This window comes from Aptenodytes forsteri, unplaced genomic scaffold (genome assembly GCF_000699145.1).
Source record: "Aptenodytes forsteri isolate BGI_AS27 unplaced genomic scaffold, ASM69914v1 Scaffold72, whole genome shotgun sequence".
In the NCBI taxonomy this organism is placed as follows: domain Eukaryota; kingdom Metazoa; phylum Chordata; class Aves; order Sphenisciformes; family Spheniscidae; genus Aptenodytes; species Aptenodytes forsteri.
The window spans coordinates 892,146-904,556 of record NW_008796193.1 but is presented as its reverse complement, the minus strand read 5'-3'; the positions used below and the strand labels follow the sequence as shown (position 1 = coordinate 904,556).

The 12,411-nt window shown below is 59.0% G+C and overlaps 2 protein-coding genes across 2 annotated transcripts in view; one reads left to right on the top strand and one right to left on the bottom strand.

Moving 5' to 3' along the window:
- LOC103906223 (relaxin receptor 1) overlaps window positions 1-4,718 on the top strand; it is a 22,135-nt gene extending 17,417 nt beyond the window's left edge. The window contains exons 12-18 of the mRNA XM_019474299.1: window positions 160-231; window positions 624-695; window positions 804-875; window positions 2,482-2,711; window positions 3,101-3,511; window positions 3,967-4,182; window positions 4,531-4,718. Coding sequence (XP_019329844.1) covers window positions 160-231; window positions 624-695; window positions 804-875; window positions 2,482-2,711; window positions 3,101-3,511; window positions 3,967-4,182; window positions 4,531-4,718 — 1,261 coding nt within the window. The remainder of the gene's footprint in view (window positions 1-159; window positions 232-623; window positions 696-803; window positions 876-2,481; window positions 2,712-3,100; window positions 3,512-3,966; window positions 4,183-4,530) is intronic.
- A 185-nt stretch (window positions 4,719-4,903) lies between these two features.
- Window positions 4,904-12,411, bottom strand: part of STARD8 (StAR related lipid transfer domain containing 8) — a 73,624-nt gene continuing 66,116 nt past the window's right edge. The window contains exons 7-15 of the mRNA XM_009287990.2: window positions 11,339-11,512; window positions 10,686-10,845; window positions 10,146-10,344; window positions 9,548-9,758; window positions 9,176-9,290; window positions 8,603-8,818; window positions 7,965-8,182; window positions 7,586-7,762; window positions 4,904-6,914 (exon numbers count right to left, since the gene is read on the bottom strand). Of these exons, the coding sequence (XP_009286265.2) occupies window positions 6,797-6,914; window positions 7,586-7,762; window positions 7,965-8,182; window positions 8,603-8,818; window positions 9,176-9,290; window positions 9,548-9,758; window positions 10,146-10,344; window positions 10,686-10,845; window positions 11,339-11,512 (1,588 nt within the window). The 3' untranslated portion in view covers window positions 4,904-6,796. The remainder of the gene's footprint in view (window positions 6,915-7,585; window positions 7,763-7,964; window positions 8,183-8,602; window positions 8,819-9,175; window positions 9,291-9,547; window positions 9,759-10,145; window positions 10,345-10,685; window positions 10,846-11,338; window positions 11,513-12,411) is intronic.

Genomic DNA, 12,411 nt, shown 5'->3' with positions numbered 1-12,411 from the left:
CCGCGCTCCCGCAGGCAGGGGCTGTGCTGGGGGCAGGGGTGGGGGCCTTGCTTGGCACCCCGCTCTGCCCCCTGCCCAGGGCACCTCGCGGCTCAGCAACCCCAGGTGCAAGGCTTGGTGCCCTCAACCACTTCTCAAACACGGCTCTCCTTCGCACAGCGACCTGTCGTCCAACAGACTAGACCAGCTCCCCTCCTCTCTATTTAATGGACTGGCTCAGCTCCAGCAGCTGTGAGTACTGGGGCTGCACTGCCCCAGGGGGTGCCCCTGCCCGCCCCAGGCCCCAGGGGGTGCCCCTGCCCCGTGAGTGATGGGGGGCCCCGTGAGTGATGGGGGGCCCTGCAGGACCCCTGCACCCCCTGCATCATGTTGGGTGGATGTCTTTGCTGCACAGTCTGTTCGCTCACCAGAGCCACGGTGGCCCCAACAGGACAGGCTCCCTCCTGGCAGGTCTGCCTGCAGCATGGTGCCATCACAGACCCCCTGTTTTGGGGCTGTGGACCTGTCCCGGGGGAATGGGGAGTGCTGGAAAAAGCCATAGAAAGACACCCCTTTGCCCTTGCTTCCAGCTACTCCAGTAGCTTCCAGGTGAGAAAAACACCAAAGGCTTGTCTCTTGTTCAGGAATATTTCCTACAATCCCTTGAAAGAGATCTTCCCCGGCCAGTTTGAGAGCCTGCCCCAGCTACGGTCTCTGTGAGTCCTGCAACATCCCCAACCCTACAGCACTGCCTCCGCCTGCAGCGGCCCCAAACCCAGCCTGGGGCCACCCACAGCATCCCCTGCACTGGTTTCCTTTTGCAGGAGCTTGGAAGGGCTGGAGATCCCCAACATCCACAACCTGACCTTCCAGAAGCTGACCAACCTCTCCCACATGTGAGTTGGGGGGGGAGTGGGTGGGTGCTGCTGCCCCAGCACCTGTGCCTGGGGGTGCTGGGTGCGGGGAGGGAAACCGGTTCACTCCCACACCCGTGAGCAAGTTATTTCAGCCCACTGGAAGCCCCCGAGCATGACGATACTGTTTAAATCCCCCTGGGGCAAGAGGGTCTGTCCTAGCTGGGCCTTACTTAGGGCAAGGGGAGCATTTTGCCCATGCGAAGGGAGCAGTTTGCAGAGCCACGGGTGCCCCAGAGCGATCTGCATTTCTGAAGGTGCACATCACGCAGGTGACGTGGGCAAGGTAGACTCTGTCAGGCCGAGGCATGCTAGGCTGTGTGCTGAGAGCTGTGGTTGAGTAATGCCATCAGAGGTCCTTTTGCTTGGGTCTGAGATAATGACCCAAGAACTCCAGAGACGTGCAGATAGACAGGCTGGACAGGCATCGCACACAGGATGGAAACAGGACCGCGCAGCCAGCTGTGAGCGCTTCAGCTTCTCTTTGGAAGGAGAAAAAAAAAATCATTAATTTTCTCCAGATGCATATTTTAAAGTACCTGTAATGAAAGACAACTGTACATCTTCCTTTCTGTAATTGGTCTGTTTGCACTATAAATATGGTACATTTTTCTACCTGACTTGCTAATAAGCAATCATTTTCTCTCCTTTTATCTATAATTAAGCAGAAATAAGCCTCGCATTGCAGTTTTGTAGTCATTTTCTAATGTAGAGTTTTGCTAAGCTTATATGGGTTGGCTTTTATAAGGCTTGAAAGGATTAATCGGAAATAATATGCAGGGGAAAAAATGTGAATCCCTGGTAATGGAACTTGAAGGATTTGAATAAGGGATTTTTATCTATAATTAAGCAGAAATAAGCCTCGCATTGCAGTTTTGTAGTCATTTTCTAATGTAGAGTTTTGCTAAGCTTATATGGGTTGGCTTTTATAAGGCTTGAAAGGATTAATCGGAAATAATATGCAGGGGAAAAAATGTGAATCCCTGTAATGGAACTTGAAGGATTTTAATAAGGGATTGATTTTTAAATGTTAGTTTGTGAGAATCGTGGGTTGGAGGAAAACACTCTTGTATTTATCAGTTGACAGTGCTGAATAGTGGCAGATTTAAGAGCGTGCCTGGGTTACATGATCCAAAAAGCACTGGGGTGCTTTTAGCCGGTTTTGCAAAGGCTTCGGGGTGTTGCTTATTTGGTGTCCAAAACCAGCTGTAGTGCTGTGCGAACGGGGAGCCCCCTCGCTCAGCTCCGTCACACTCTGTCCCCTGCAGATCCCAGCCCCGGGTGCTGTTGCAGGGAGCATCGTCCTGTCCCTGCTCCCACCCCGCGTTGCTACTGCCTCCTTCCTCCCCCTAACCTCCCCATCTCCCTTCCCCTGGTCTGTGTAAGTCCCCAGACCCTTGGCGAGTGAGGTGGGGGGGCTCTTCTCCACCCAGACAGGGGAAAAATGTGGACAAGGGGCTGGAGGGAGCTGGTGGGGGCAGGCAGAGTGCAGGGTGCGGGGCAGGGGGGACTGTGCATGCCGGACCATGTTTGCTCCTAGTCCTAGTGGCAGCCAGGAAACCTTCCTCCCCCCTCCCCGCCCTGACAGCTACTTCAAGAAGTTCCAGTATTGCCGCTATGCACCCCACGTGCGCAGCTGCAAGCCCAACACCGACGGCATCTCCTCCTTTGAGAACCTCCTGGCCAACGTCATCCTGCGCGTCTTCGTCTGGGTCATCGCCTGCCTCACCTGCTTCGGCAACCTCTTCGTCATCTGCATGCGGTCCTTCATCGTCACGGAGAACAGCCAGCACACCATGGCCATCAAGTCCCTGTGCTGTGAGCTGGGTGGCGGAGGAGCAGGGACCGGTGGGGGGGCGCAGAAGAAACCTGGGGCGGATGAGCTGCCACCAGCATCTCCCGAGGGAGGAGCTGTCTAGCTGATGCCAGCCCTCCCCAGTGCAGCCAGGGCCCCTTCACTGCCCATTTTTCCCTTTGTGCCGACGGCAGATGGGTTTCTGGGCATTCCTCTGTGCCTGGGGCATCTCAGCCCCTGCCCTCAGGTCTGTGCTCACAGGCAGCAGCAGGCAGCTCTTTTTTATATATATATATGCATAAATCCAAAGGCTGCCCAGCTCTATGATGGCTTTATGGCCGTGGCATTAGTGCAAAGGGCTACATTTGCCCACTGGTGCTTTTTTCTCACTGTACCTTGTCTCCCCTCCCAGGTGCAGATGGCCTGATGGGCATCTACCTCTTCGTCATCGGAGCCTTTGACCTCAAGTACTCGGGCGAATTCAACAAGCACGCCCAGGGCTGGATGGGCAGCCTCCAGTGCCAGCTGGTGGGCAGCCTGGCCATGCTGTCCTCTGAGGTGTCAGTCCTGCTGCTGACCTACATGACCCTGGAGAAATACTTCTCTATTGCTTTCCCGTTCAGCCACCACAGAGCCGGCAAGAAGCAGACCATCTCGGTGCTAGCAGCCATCTGGCTTCTGGGCTTCTCCCTCAGCATCATCCCCCTATGGTGTAAGGAGTCCTTTGGGAACTACTACGGGAGGAACGGGGTGTGCTTCCCGTTGCAGTCCGACCTGGGTGAGCGGCCCAGTGCCCGGGGCTACTCCGCCACCATCTACCTGGGTAAGGCCACCTTGGGACTTGGGACCCGGGGATGGGGACGATGCGGGGCAGGACGGGCTTCCCTGGTGGGAGTGGGGCTGCTCAGCCCAGCTGGCCCCTCTGGGGCGCCATGAGAGCCTGCACTGCTTCTGTTAGCGGGATGTCTGACTTTATGGGGCACTGCCATCCTGCTGGGACCCTGTAAGACGGGGGTGCCAGCTCTGCCCTCTGTCCCGGGGTGGGGAGGGTCCCTGCTCCAGCCTGGTGCTGTGCCCAGCTTCACCCCAGAGCTGGCCAAGGCCGTGGGCATTGCTGGGCTAAGGCCGGATTCAGGACTAGCCGGGGCTGCTGAGATGTCTCTGCCCCCTCTAGTGATAAAAGCAGGAGTCATCCTGCTGCCGCCAGCCACGCCGCCGATCCCAGCTCACGAGGTTTGCACTTTGGCTATGCTCAAAGTGAGATTTCTTCCTCTCCAGGCTTGAATCTCGCAGCCTTCATCACCATCGTCTTTGCTTACTCCGGCATGTTTTACTCCATCCACATCACTGCGTCCAAAACAGCGGAGAGAGGCGTCTGCTCCCGGGAAGTCACCATCGCAAAGCGGTTCTTCTTCATCGTCTTCACTGATGCTCTCTGCTGGATACCCATCTTCCTCCTCAAGCTGCTCTCCCTGCTGCAGGTGGAAATACCAGGTGAACCCCCATTCCCCGCAAGGCCCTGAAGCGGAGCCCACCGCTGGCTGCTGCTCGCCATGAGTCCCTGGGTCGGGGACCCCTCCATGTAGGTGCTGCTGAGTTTGGCGCTCTCTTCACCCACGCACGGGCTGCAAGGGGAGGCAGGCAGCGTTACTGGTTTCCCTGGGCCCCTACCTCTCCCCAGGGAGCAGAAGTCTTGACCCTCCCATGGGGGGCTGCCCTTCCAGCCATGAGCCCACAAATGGCATCACCCCTCTTTGTTGCGTGGGCTGGAGCAGGTGGGTTCCCCCTGGGCAGGGGGCAGCCCCCCCTCCGCTGCCTAATGTCGTGTCCTTGTTGGCACAGGCACCATCACCTCTTGGGTGGTCATCTTCATCCTGCCCATCAACAGCGCCCTGAATCCCATCCTCTACACCATCACCACCGCCTCCTTCCAGGAGAAGGTGAAGGGCTGTTTGCAGACCAAGCAGCTGGAGCTGCACGAGTCCCACAAGAGCTTTGCCCTGGTGACACTGCAGGGCAGCAGCGCCTGACCCTCCCCGGCAGCACAAGGGTGCCCGTGGCTCCCCAGCCTGCCAGGCACTACCTCCAGCTCCGCAGCCCCACAGGAAAGCGCATGGCTCAGCTCTGGGATGCTCCTGTGTTGGAGAATCGCTAAGCATGAAGGTTTCCTCATCAGCCAGCAGATATCGTTAGTACTTTATTAATTACACGGATGGGAAGAGCAGCCCCGATCCAAGTCAAACAATCTGTTGCAGTTGCATATGATACAAAACAAAAGTCCCTTAATTACAAAATACACGTCTTTTAAGTGAACATCACCTGGTGCTGAGCTCTACCGCCAGAGTTATATATTAATATTCCAACTGTACAAGTATTTATAGATAGAAAAAAAGAAACATTTTAAAAAAATATTAGGAGAAAAATCACTCCCCCAAATGTTAGTTATATTTTATATATATAAAATATATATATATAAAAACACAGAATACAGGCTGGGTTGCTTTTTTTTTTCCACCAAAAGAGAGACAGATGGGATGTGTTACGGCAAAACTGACACCGGGAATCACTCCCGCGTGTGGGTCATGTTGCCTTCCAGTTGGAATGATGTCTGGTAACTTGGGTCCCTGCCTGAACGGAGAAACCAGGTCGGGTCCCGGGTGCTGTTAGCTACAGCAGACGGTTTCTCTGCGGAGGAAAAGGGAGGGATGGGAAGGGGAATGGACGTCTCTGCAGGGAGTAGCTCTGCACCCAGGAGGGGCACGGGCTCTGCCACCTGTAGCTGCCCAAAGAGGGGTGAATCCAGGACAACTCCACCTCCCTGCCACACTACCTTACTGCAGGGGCCAGGACAGGACTGAGCCCGGCCTGAGCAGCTGGCACGTACTTGGCCCAGCTTGGGCTACCATGCTTTGCTTGCATTGTCCCCTCGTTAGCTGGGACGAGCACAGCCCTTCGGTGTGCTCAGGCTGCCTTGGCCAAAGCTTTCAGCCCAGAGCTCTGCCGCGGTGCAGCCGGTGCTGGCAAGGCTGCTCTGCGCTCCTCCCCTCTCCGGGACAGTGCAATGTGAACCCCAACAGCAGCAAGGAATTGGGAGCTGCAGCACTGGCCGTATCCCTCCCTCCCTCCCTCCCTCCCACGGTGCCTCCTTGTAACCAGCCCGGTGGGGCACTGCCCCTTCCCAGCTTGTAGCTAACCACAAGGGCAGCTGCCCTGGGGCTCTAGACATGTCCTGCCCCCTCCAGATGACGGGTGGGCTGGTTTCGAGGGACAGGCTTGCCTTGGAACATCATCCATCCAGCCCCCACTGAAACCTAGTGCACAAGAGAGGGCTTTTAGCCGAGTAAGAGCAAGGCACAGGACTAGAGGGCTTTTTCTTCTTCTCCTACGAAATTCAGCACCAGAGGTAATGGCAATAGGTTCCTTCTGCCACTCGACAAGGGCTGGCACTCAAGGCATACCTAGATATCTAGATGTAGCCTCCCTCCTCCCAGAACAGCAGCCTCTTCCACTACCAAGCAGGTTCTCACAGTGACTCCCTGGCTGTCCCCGCTGGGTGACACCGCACACGATCCACGCCTTGCTGCCCATCCTTCACTTCCCAACACAGCGCTGCGACCTACAGGCGCAGCACCGTCCTCCCCACTCGCTTCATCCGCGCCTCTGCGCCCTCCCGCTTCGCTCCACACACCTTCGCCCCCGCGGCTGCTCCCGGCTCGCATGGGGGGACCCAGGTCAGCCTGGGCCGGCTGCTTCCCAGCCCTGCCCGCAGGCTGCCTTCCTGGGGGGTCACCCCCACAGCCCCTCTCTTTCCCTCTGCTCACCAACCCCTCCTGCCGAGACCATGGGCTGCACGGCTTCGCCCTCTGCGGCCAACCTGCTGTGCAGCAGCGCGCTTGAGCAAGGGGCGGCTGAAGCAGAAGCAGGGACGGTGGGATGGGGAATGCCCAGCCCAGGGTAAAAGGATGCTTATAAATATGTGCCTGCAAGCGCACCAGCCTCTGCCTCCCCCTCCACGGCTGGCTGCCTGCACCGTGCTCCCCTCTGAGAGCCCCAGCCCGGATCCACCAGCAAGTCCACGTCAGACAGGACAGAGCATCTTCCTGGTGCCTCAGATCTTCGTCTCGGGACCATTGGGACTCAGGGCTGGGAAAGAGTCTCGGATCCTCGCCAGCTCCATGGCGCAGAGGTGGCCAAAGACCTTGTTGTACCACTCGGGAGATCGGCCCCTGGAGAAGGGAACAGGCAGGAGGAGGGTAAGCAGGCAGAAGAGACCCTGGCAGGCGCCAAGGAGCAGCACGTCACTTCTTGCTCCGGGACAGGCACTCGGCATAGATCCAGCTGCAATGGACTATGAGACGCTGAACGAGCACTACATGACAGAGAAGGGAACGTGCCTCCCCTACTCCCCACCGCAGACTTGTGGCAAAACAGGGGAATATCTGTGACCCAGCCGGGATTGCACCAGCCCAGAATGACAACCAGACTGCCCCTTGCATCAGCCCATCCTTACACCACTACACCCCAGCACGGCTCGCCACAGAAGAGAGCACCAATGCCATGCTTCAGACCCACGGGGGACCCCGTGGTTTCTGCAGAAGCTTTAAGGGACTTGCTGCCGCACTCGGAGCCACCAGAGGAACTGCCAGCACTGCAAGACCGAGCTGGTGGCTCCTTTCCCAGTAACCACCTGGCAGCTAAAACCTGGCCCCAGACCAGCACCCCCTTCCCTCCGGGCAGGCAGGCACCATACTGCGTGAGCTGCAACCCTGCCCGTGCTGCCAGGCCAGGCAAGCAAAGGGACGAGCAGCTCCTGCGCCCTACCACTACCTGCTGCTCCATCAACCTCCCCCATGGCTGATGCAGCCACTGATGCAGCGGCAGCAAGGGCCCCCGTTACCTGAGGTCAGCTCTGCAGATGTGGGTCACTTTGGAGCGTCCCATGGCGCTGGGCTCGATGAGGTACTGGGACATCAGCACGACAGCTTTGACGCCTCCCTCCACCGGCAGCTTGTCGTGCTCCACCGAGATGGAGATGAGCAGGCAGGCTCCCCGTGGCAGGTCCGTGCGCCAGCGCCTGCGGGACAGAGCAGCCCTGCTCAGCTCCTGTCCCTGCGTGCCCACCTGCGGGCAGCCCCTGCCCAGACCTCGGGGTCCGCATCGGGAGCAGGAGGTGGGGGAGCCTGTACAGCCCAAGGAAGAGCAGCCAGGGCTGGGGCCAGATGGGATCCACCAAACCAAGACCAAACCCTCCCGCTCAGGTCTTTCCCTGCCCTCACCGGAGCACCACGCAGTCCCTGCGCGGGTGGGGTGCCATGCTGTCCGTGACGTAGTGGTAGACCTCCATGTTCTTGTCCAGGGCCTCCACCACTTTGCTCTGCAGCAGGTCCTCATCCCAGAGGTGACGCTCCCGAAGCACCCGGTGCAGCACGGTGGCGGGAGGGGCCTCGACCTCTGTGGAGACCTTCCACAAGCGCAGAGGGTGCCCATCCCCAACCTGATGGGCCAAGGGAAGGGTCAGGCAGGTTGTCCTGCAGGACCCCCACAGTGCTAACCCCCCGAGCGGCTTTACCAGTGGCTCCCACCACTGTGGAGCAGCACCGTCACATCTGCTGGCGAGAGAGGGGATGGGGTAGGATGGGATGGGCACAGGCAGCCAGCTCCTCTGCTAACAACAATGGGGTGGGCTCTCTGCCGGGACTGCTGGGCACAGAGCATCCTCCATCCCAGAGCTGTTCAACTCTCAGCCCCTCCTCTGGCCAAGGCAGGGGTTGCTGATCCCTCCTCGCCGAAGGGAACAAACGCCAAGGGGTCGTTAGCCGGTTGGCAGGTGCCCGCAGGACCTGTGGCTCCCAGTGGTCACCCCGTCACATTTCCCCACGTGCCCCCAAGGCCCCCTCCACACAGTGGCATTTACCTTTTTGCAGGAGAGCTCTGTGTTCAGGGGCCCCGGGGTGCTCAGCCACCCCTTGAATTTCTCCGACGATTCTTTGAGCAGGCTCTGGACGCTCTGCTCGAAGTAGGAGTGTAAATCCTTGCTTTCCCCCTGACACACGAAGTCAGCCAGGGGATGGGGGTAAGCATCTGCTGCCATATACGAGCTGCTCAGCTGGAGCAAGATGTCATGGGATACCTACAAGCCAAGAGCATAGAGATCTTCAGAAAGCCAGAGGAACCCTATGTGGACTTTGTGAGCAGCCCTGAGCAGCCAGAAAACCACAACTCCTCATCCCACCAAGGAGGGGGGGAAGAATGGACACAGCCTTCCTGGACATAGGTCCTGCAGCTTGTGACCTGCACCACGAGAAGATGCAGCTGGGCTTCGCTCCTGGGGCTGACTGACCGGCGGCAGCTGCCCCTTGAAGGATGGGTGCCCTTATCTTGCCCCACACTGACTCCACAGGACCAGCACCCCGCCAGCGGGGTCGCATCTCTCACTGGCAGCGCCCAGGGAGGGCAATGCCAGGCTGGACACGCTGCAGCCACCCACCTGGAAGAGCTTCTTGCAGTCAGTGATCATGTGGGAGAGCCCCTGCGTCGCAGCCATGTTCTCGTTGAGGTCCTTCTGGTCAGGCTTCCCCATGGTGCCCCTCTTATGTATCACCCTGCGGGGGAGCAGGTATTGCTGGGACCGGCTGGGCATCCTGCCCGCCTCTAGCCCCCCATTGCTCTGCTTTGTGTCGCAGTGTGGGGGACCCCCACATTGCAAAGCAGAGCAATGGGGGGCTGTGTGAGAGCACGCGCCTTCCCACCATGCCTTACCCCAGTTCAGTGGCCTCCTCCCAGGACAGACAGGGAAGGGGCGATGGGGAGACGGGGACTGCAGGAAGGCTGGGGAGGCCAGAGCTAGTCCAACCCTTACCTCGGCGAGGTGCTTTCCTTCTTGGACACGTTGAGGTGGAAGATGGAGGGGGCCAGGCACACGGCCAGGTTCCCAGCGGTCATCTGGTTCTCCTCCGCAGAAGCGATGTCGCTCAGGAAGTAGAGCAGGGTCTGCAGCACCTCCCGGTTCTCGTCCGGCATGAGGATAATGGCTGCCTGCACCGCCTGCAGCCGCTGCTCCTTCGACACGACTGCGAGCACAGGGCAAAGCTGACGGTCAGCAGGTCCATCCCCAGGCACACGGCCAGGTTCCCAGCGGTCATCTGGTTCTCCTCCGCAGAAGCGATGTCGCTCAGGAAGTAGAGCAGGGTCTGCAGCACCTCCCGGTTCTCGTCCGGCATGAGGATAATGGCTGCCTGCACCGCCTGCAGCCGCTGCTCCTTCGACACGACTGCGAGCACAGGGCAAAGCTGACGGTCAGCAGGTCCATCCCCACAGACCACCATCTGCGCCTCTGTCCAAACACCCCGACCCCCCCCCCCCGCCTCTGCCCGAATGAACAGAGAGATGCCTCCCCCCTGGGAGACCCTGACTTTCATCCCCAGCCCAGAGGCGACCGGCCCCAGCCCAGCACTTACACTGGTAGATCTGCAGGAAGGTGTCCGTCAGCTTGCTGGTGAAGATGGGCTCTGGCAGGTCGCGGAAATACTGCTTCAGCAGGTCAGCCACGTCGTACGCCGACTGCCCGTCGTAGTTGACATTGTCAGGGCTGGTTTCATTCATGTGCCGGAGCGCCTGAATCCGGGACTTCACCCCTGACTTTCGGAAAATGCCAACCTGCCGGGGAAGAGCGGGTTGGTGCTCAAGCATAGAGCGGGCACCGACCCGACAGGCACCCAGGTGGACTCCCGTGGGACAGGCAAGGAAGCCCCTTCCCCAAAGGCCTTACACCCCTCCAACCCAGAGGAGAAGCCCGAGTGAGGGATGGCCAAGGAGACACCGGTGGGTGTGGGGTTCCCACAGAGAATCTCACCCTCCCGCTTCACCACGGCCAAGCACCACAAGAAGTGAACAAAAAGCACCCCTGCAAGCCAGCTTTTTTCCCCAAATCACAGCACTGCTGCACAGCGGCAGGCTCGGAGCCGCCCCGCAGCCATGGCCGGGGGTCGCGGCATCACCTGGTCCAGGCACTGGCTGCGGATGTAGCGCATTGCCTGCTGGATGCTCTGCGGCAGGGGCTGCCCCGTCCGCTGCACGTTGATGATGGGCGGCACCCCGAAGACCATCTTGTCCCTGTAGTCGGGGACTTTACTCCGCTTCATGAACTTGGGCACAGTCCTGCGGGGTGAGACAGACAGACGTCAGTGCAATGAACGGCTCCCTCAGCATCACCTCGCAGAGGGGAGCAGGACCCCCGGTGACACACACATACATGTGCTTCTGCCATGTTTTGAATATAAGCCAGGCAGCTTTCGAGCAGGAACTCCAGCACCTTTTATTAAGCCAAAATGCTTTAATACTTGGCTACAATAGGAAACCACTGTCCCGCTTCTCCGACGTTGCTGCAGCATTTTTAATGCCCCACAAAAGCCTGCAGCCCTCCTGGATGCAGACGATGCCAGAAGCCCAGGCGTCAGTCCCCAGCTCACGCTTGCAAGGATGCCCACAGCCATGCAAACCAAAGCCAGCTTTTGTTTCAGCTTTTTCCACTCCCTCTCCACCATCTTCGCACACCGAAGCTACCCCAGGCTGTGGGCCCCGGGCTGGGAGGCAGCACAGAGCTGCAGCCGCCATGTGGGCACCATCCCGGTCCCCCTCCCCACCAGCTCACCACGTCCAGGCTTGCTTGTGGGGCACAGAGTACTTCTCCATGATGGCCGTGAGACGGAGCAGGGAGCACTTCTGGAGCAGGTTGAGCTGGGCAGAGGACTGGCGGTTGATCTCCAGGGAGGCAGAGTTCAGGCTGGGCCGGTGCGAGTTCTGGAAACTGTGCCAGCGCAGCTTTCTGCGGGGAAAGGCCGGCGGTGGCAGAGCTGGAGACCCCAGGGAAGGGCCCTTCCCTCCCCGCAGCACCCGCTGCTTTGGGGGAAGGTGCGGGCACAGCGGCAGCCGGGCTGAGCCCAGGGATCCCAACGCCAGCCCTAGTGCCACGAGTGCTGCTTCCTCCCCCTGGGCGCTCACAAACCCAGTGCAAAAGGGTGCCCGGGAGAGCACGAGAGATGCTTTCCCTTGCTTCTAAGGACTGCTCCCTCCCCCAGGTTCCCCTGAAACAACCAGCATCCTCTCCACTTGCACCTCAGGCTCACTGCACCTGCCCCAGCAGCCAGGGGCTGTGCTGGGCTACAGCCCTGCCAGGAGACCTGGGGAGAGCTCAGATGCTCAGGGTGACACATGCCTGCAGGACCACCACGCAGAGCAATGCAAAGGGGACATCTCCAACACCTGCTTTCTCAAGAAGGAAAGACACCCCAACGAGGTAGTGCTCTCTTGGGAGCCTGCTAAAACCCTTCCCAAGTTTGTGCTGCTCCGGGAAGGCTCCTGCCCAGCTGCTCCGGTGCATCCCCAAGCCCAGAAAGGCACAAGGGACATTCCCGGCTCGTGTAAAAAGACACCCCTCTATATCCCTCCATGCCTGCCTGGAGGCACATCACCCTAGCAGGGGCTAGAAAATTCACAGAATTCAGCAACGGCTGGAGTTTTCTTAGGGAGAGCCCAAGGGAGCACTAGCTCACTGGAAGCAAGTGCCTCCTTCATTTAGACCTGTTATTAGCAAATGAAAAACCATTTAATTACGGGTCTATGCAGGCAGAGAAGTCGCAGCCTGTACACAACAGGCAGCGGCAGCAGCAGCAGCAGCAGCAGCAGCAGCAAAGGAGGGGGTTGGGTAACCAGAAACAAATAAAT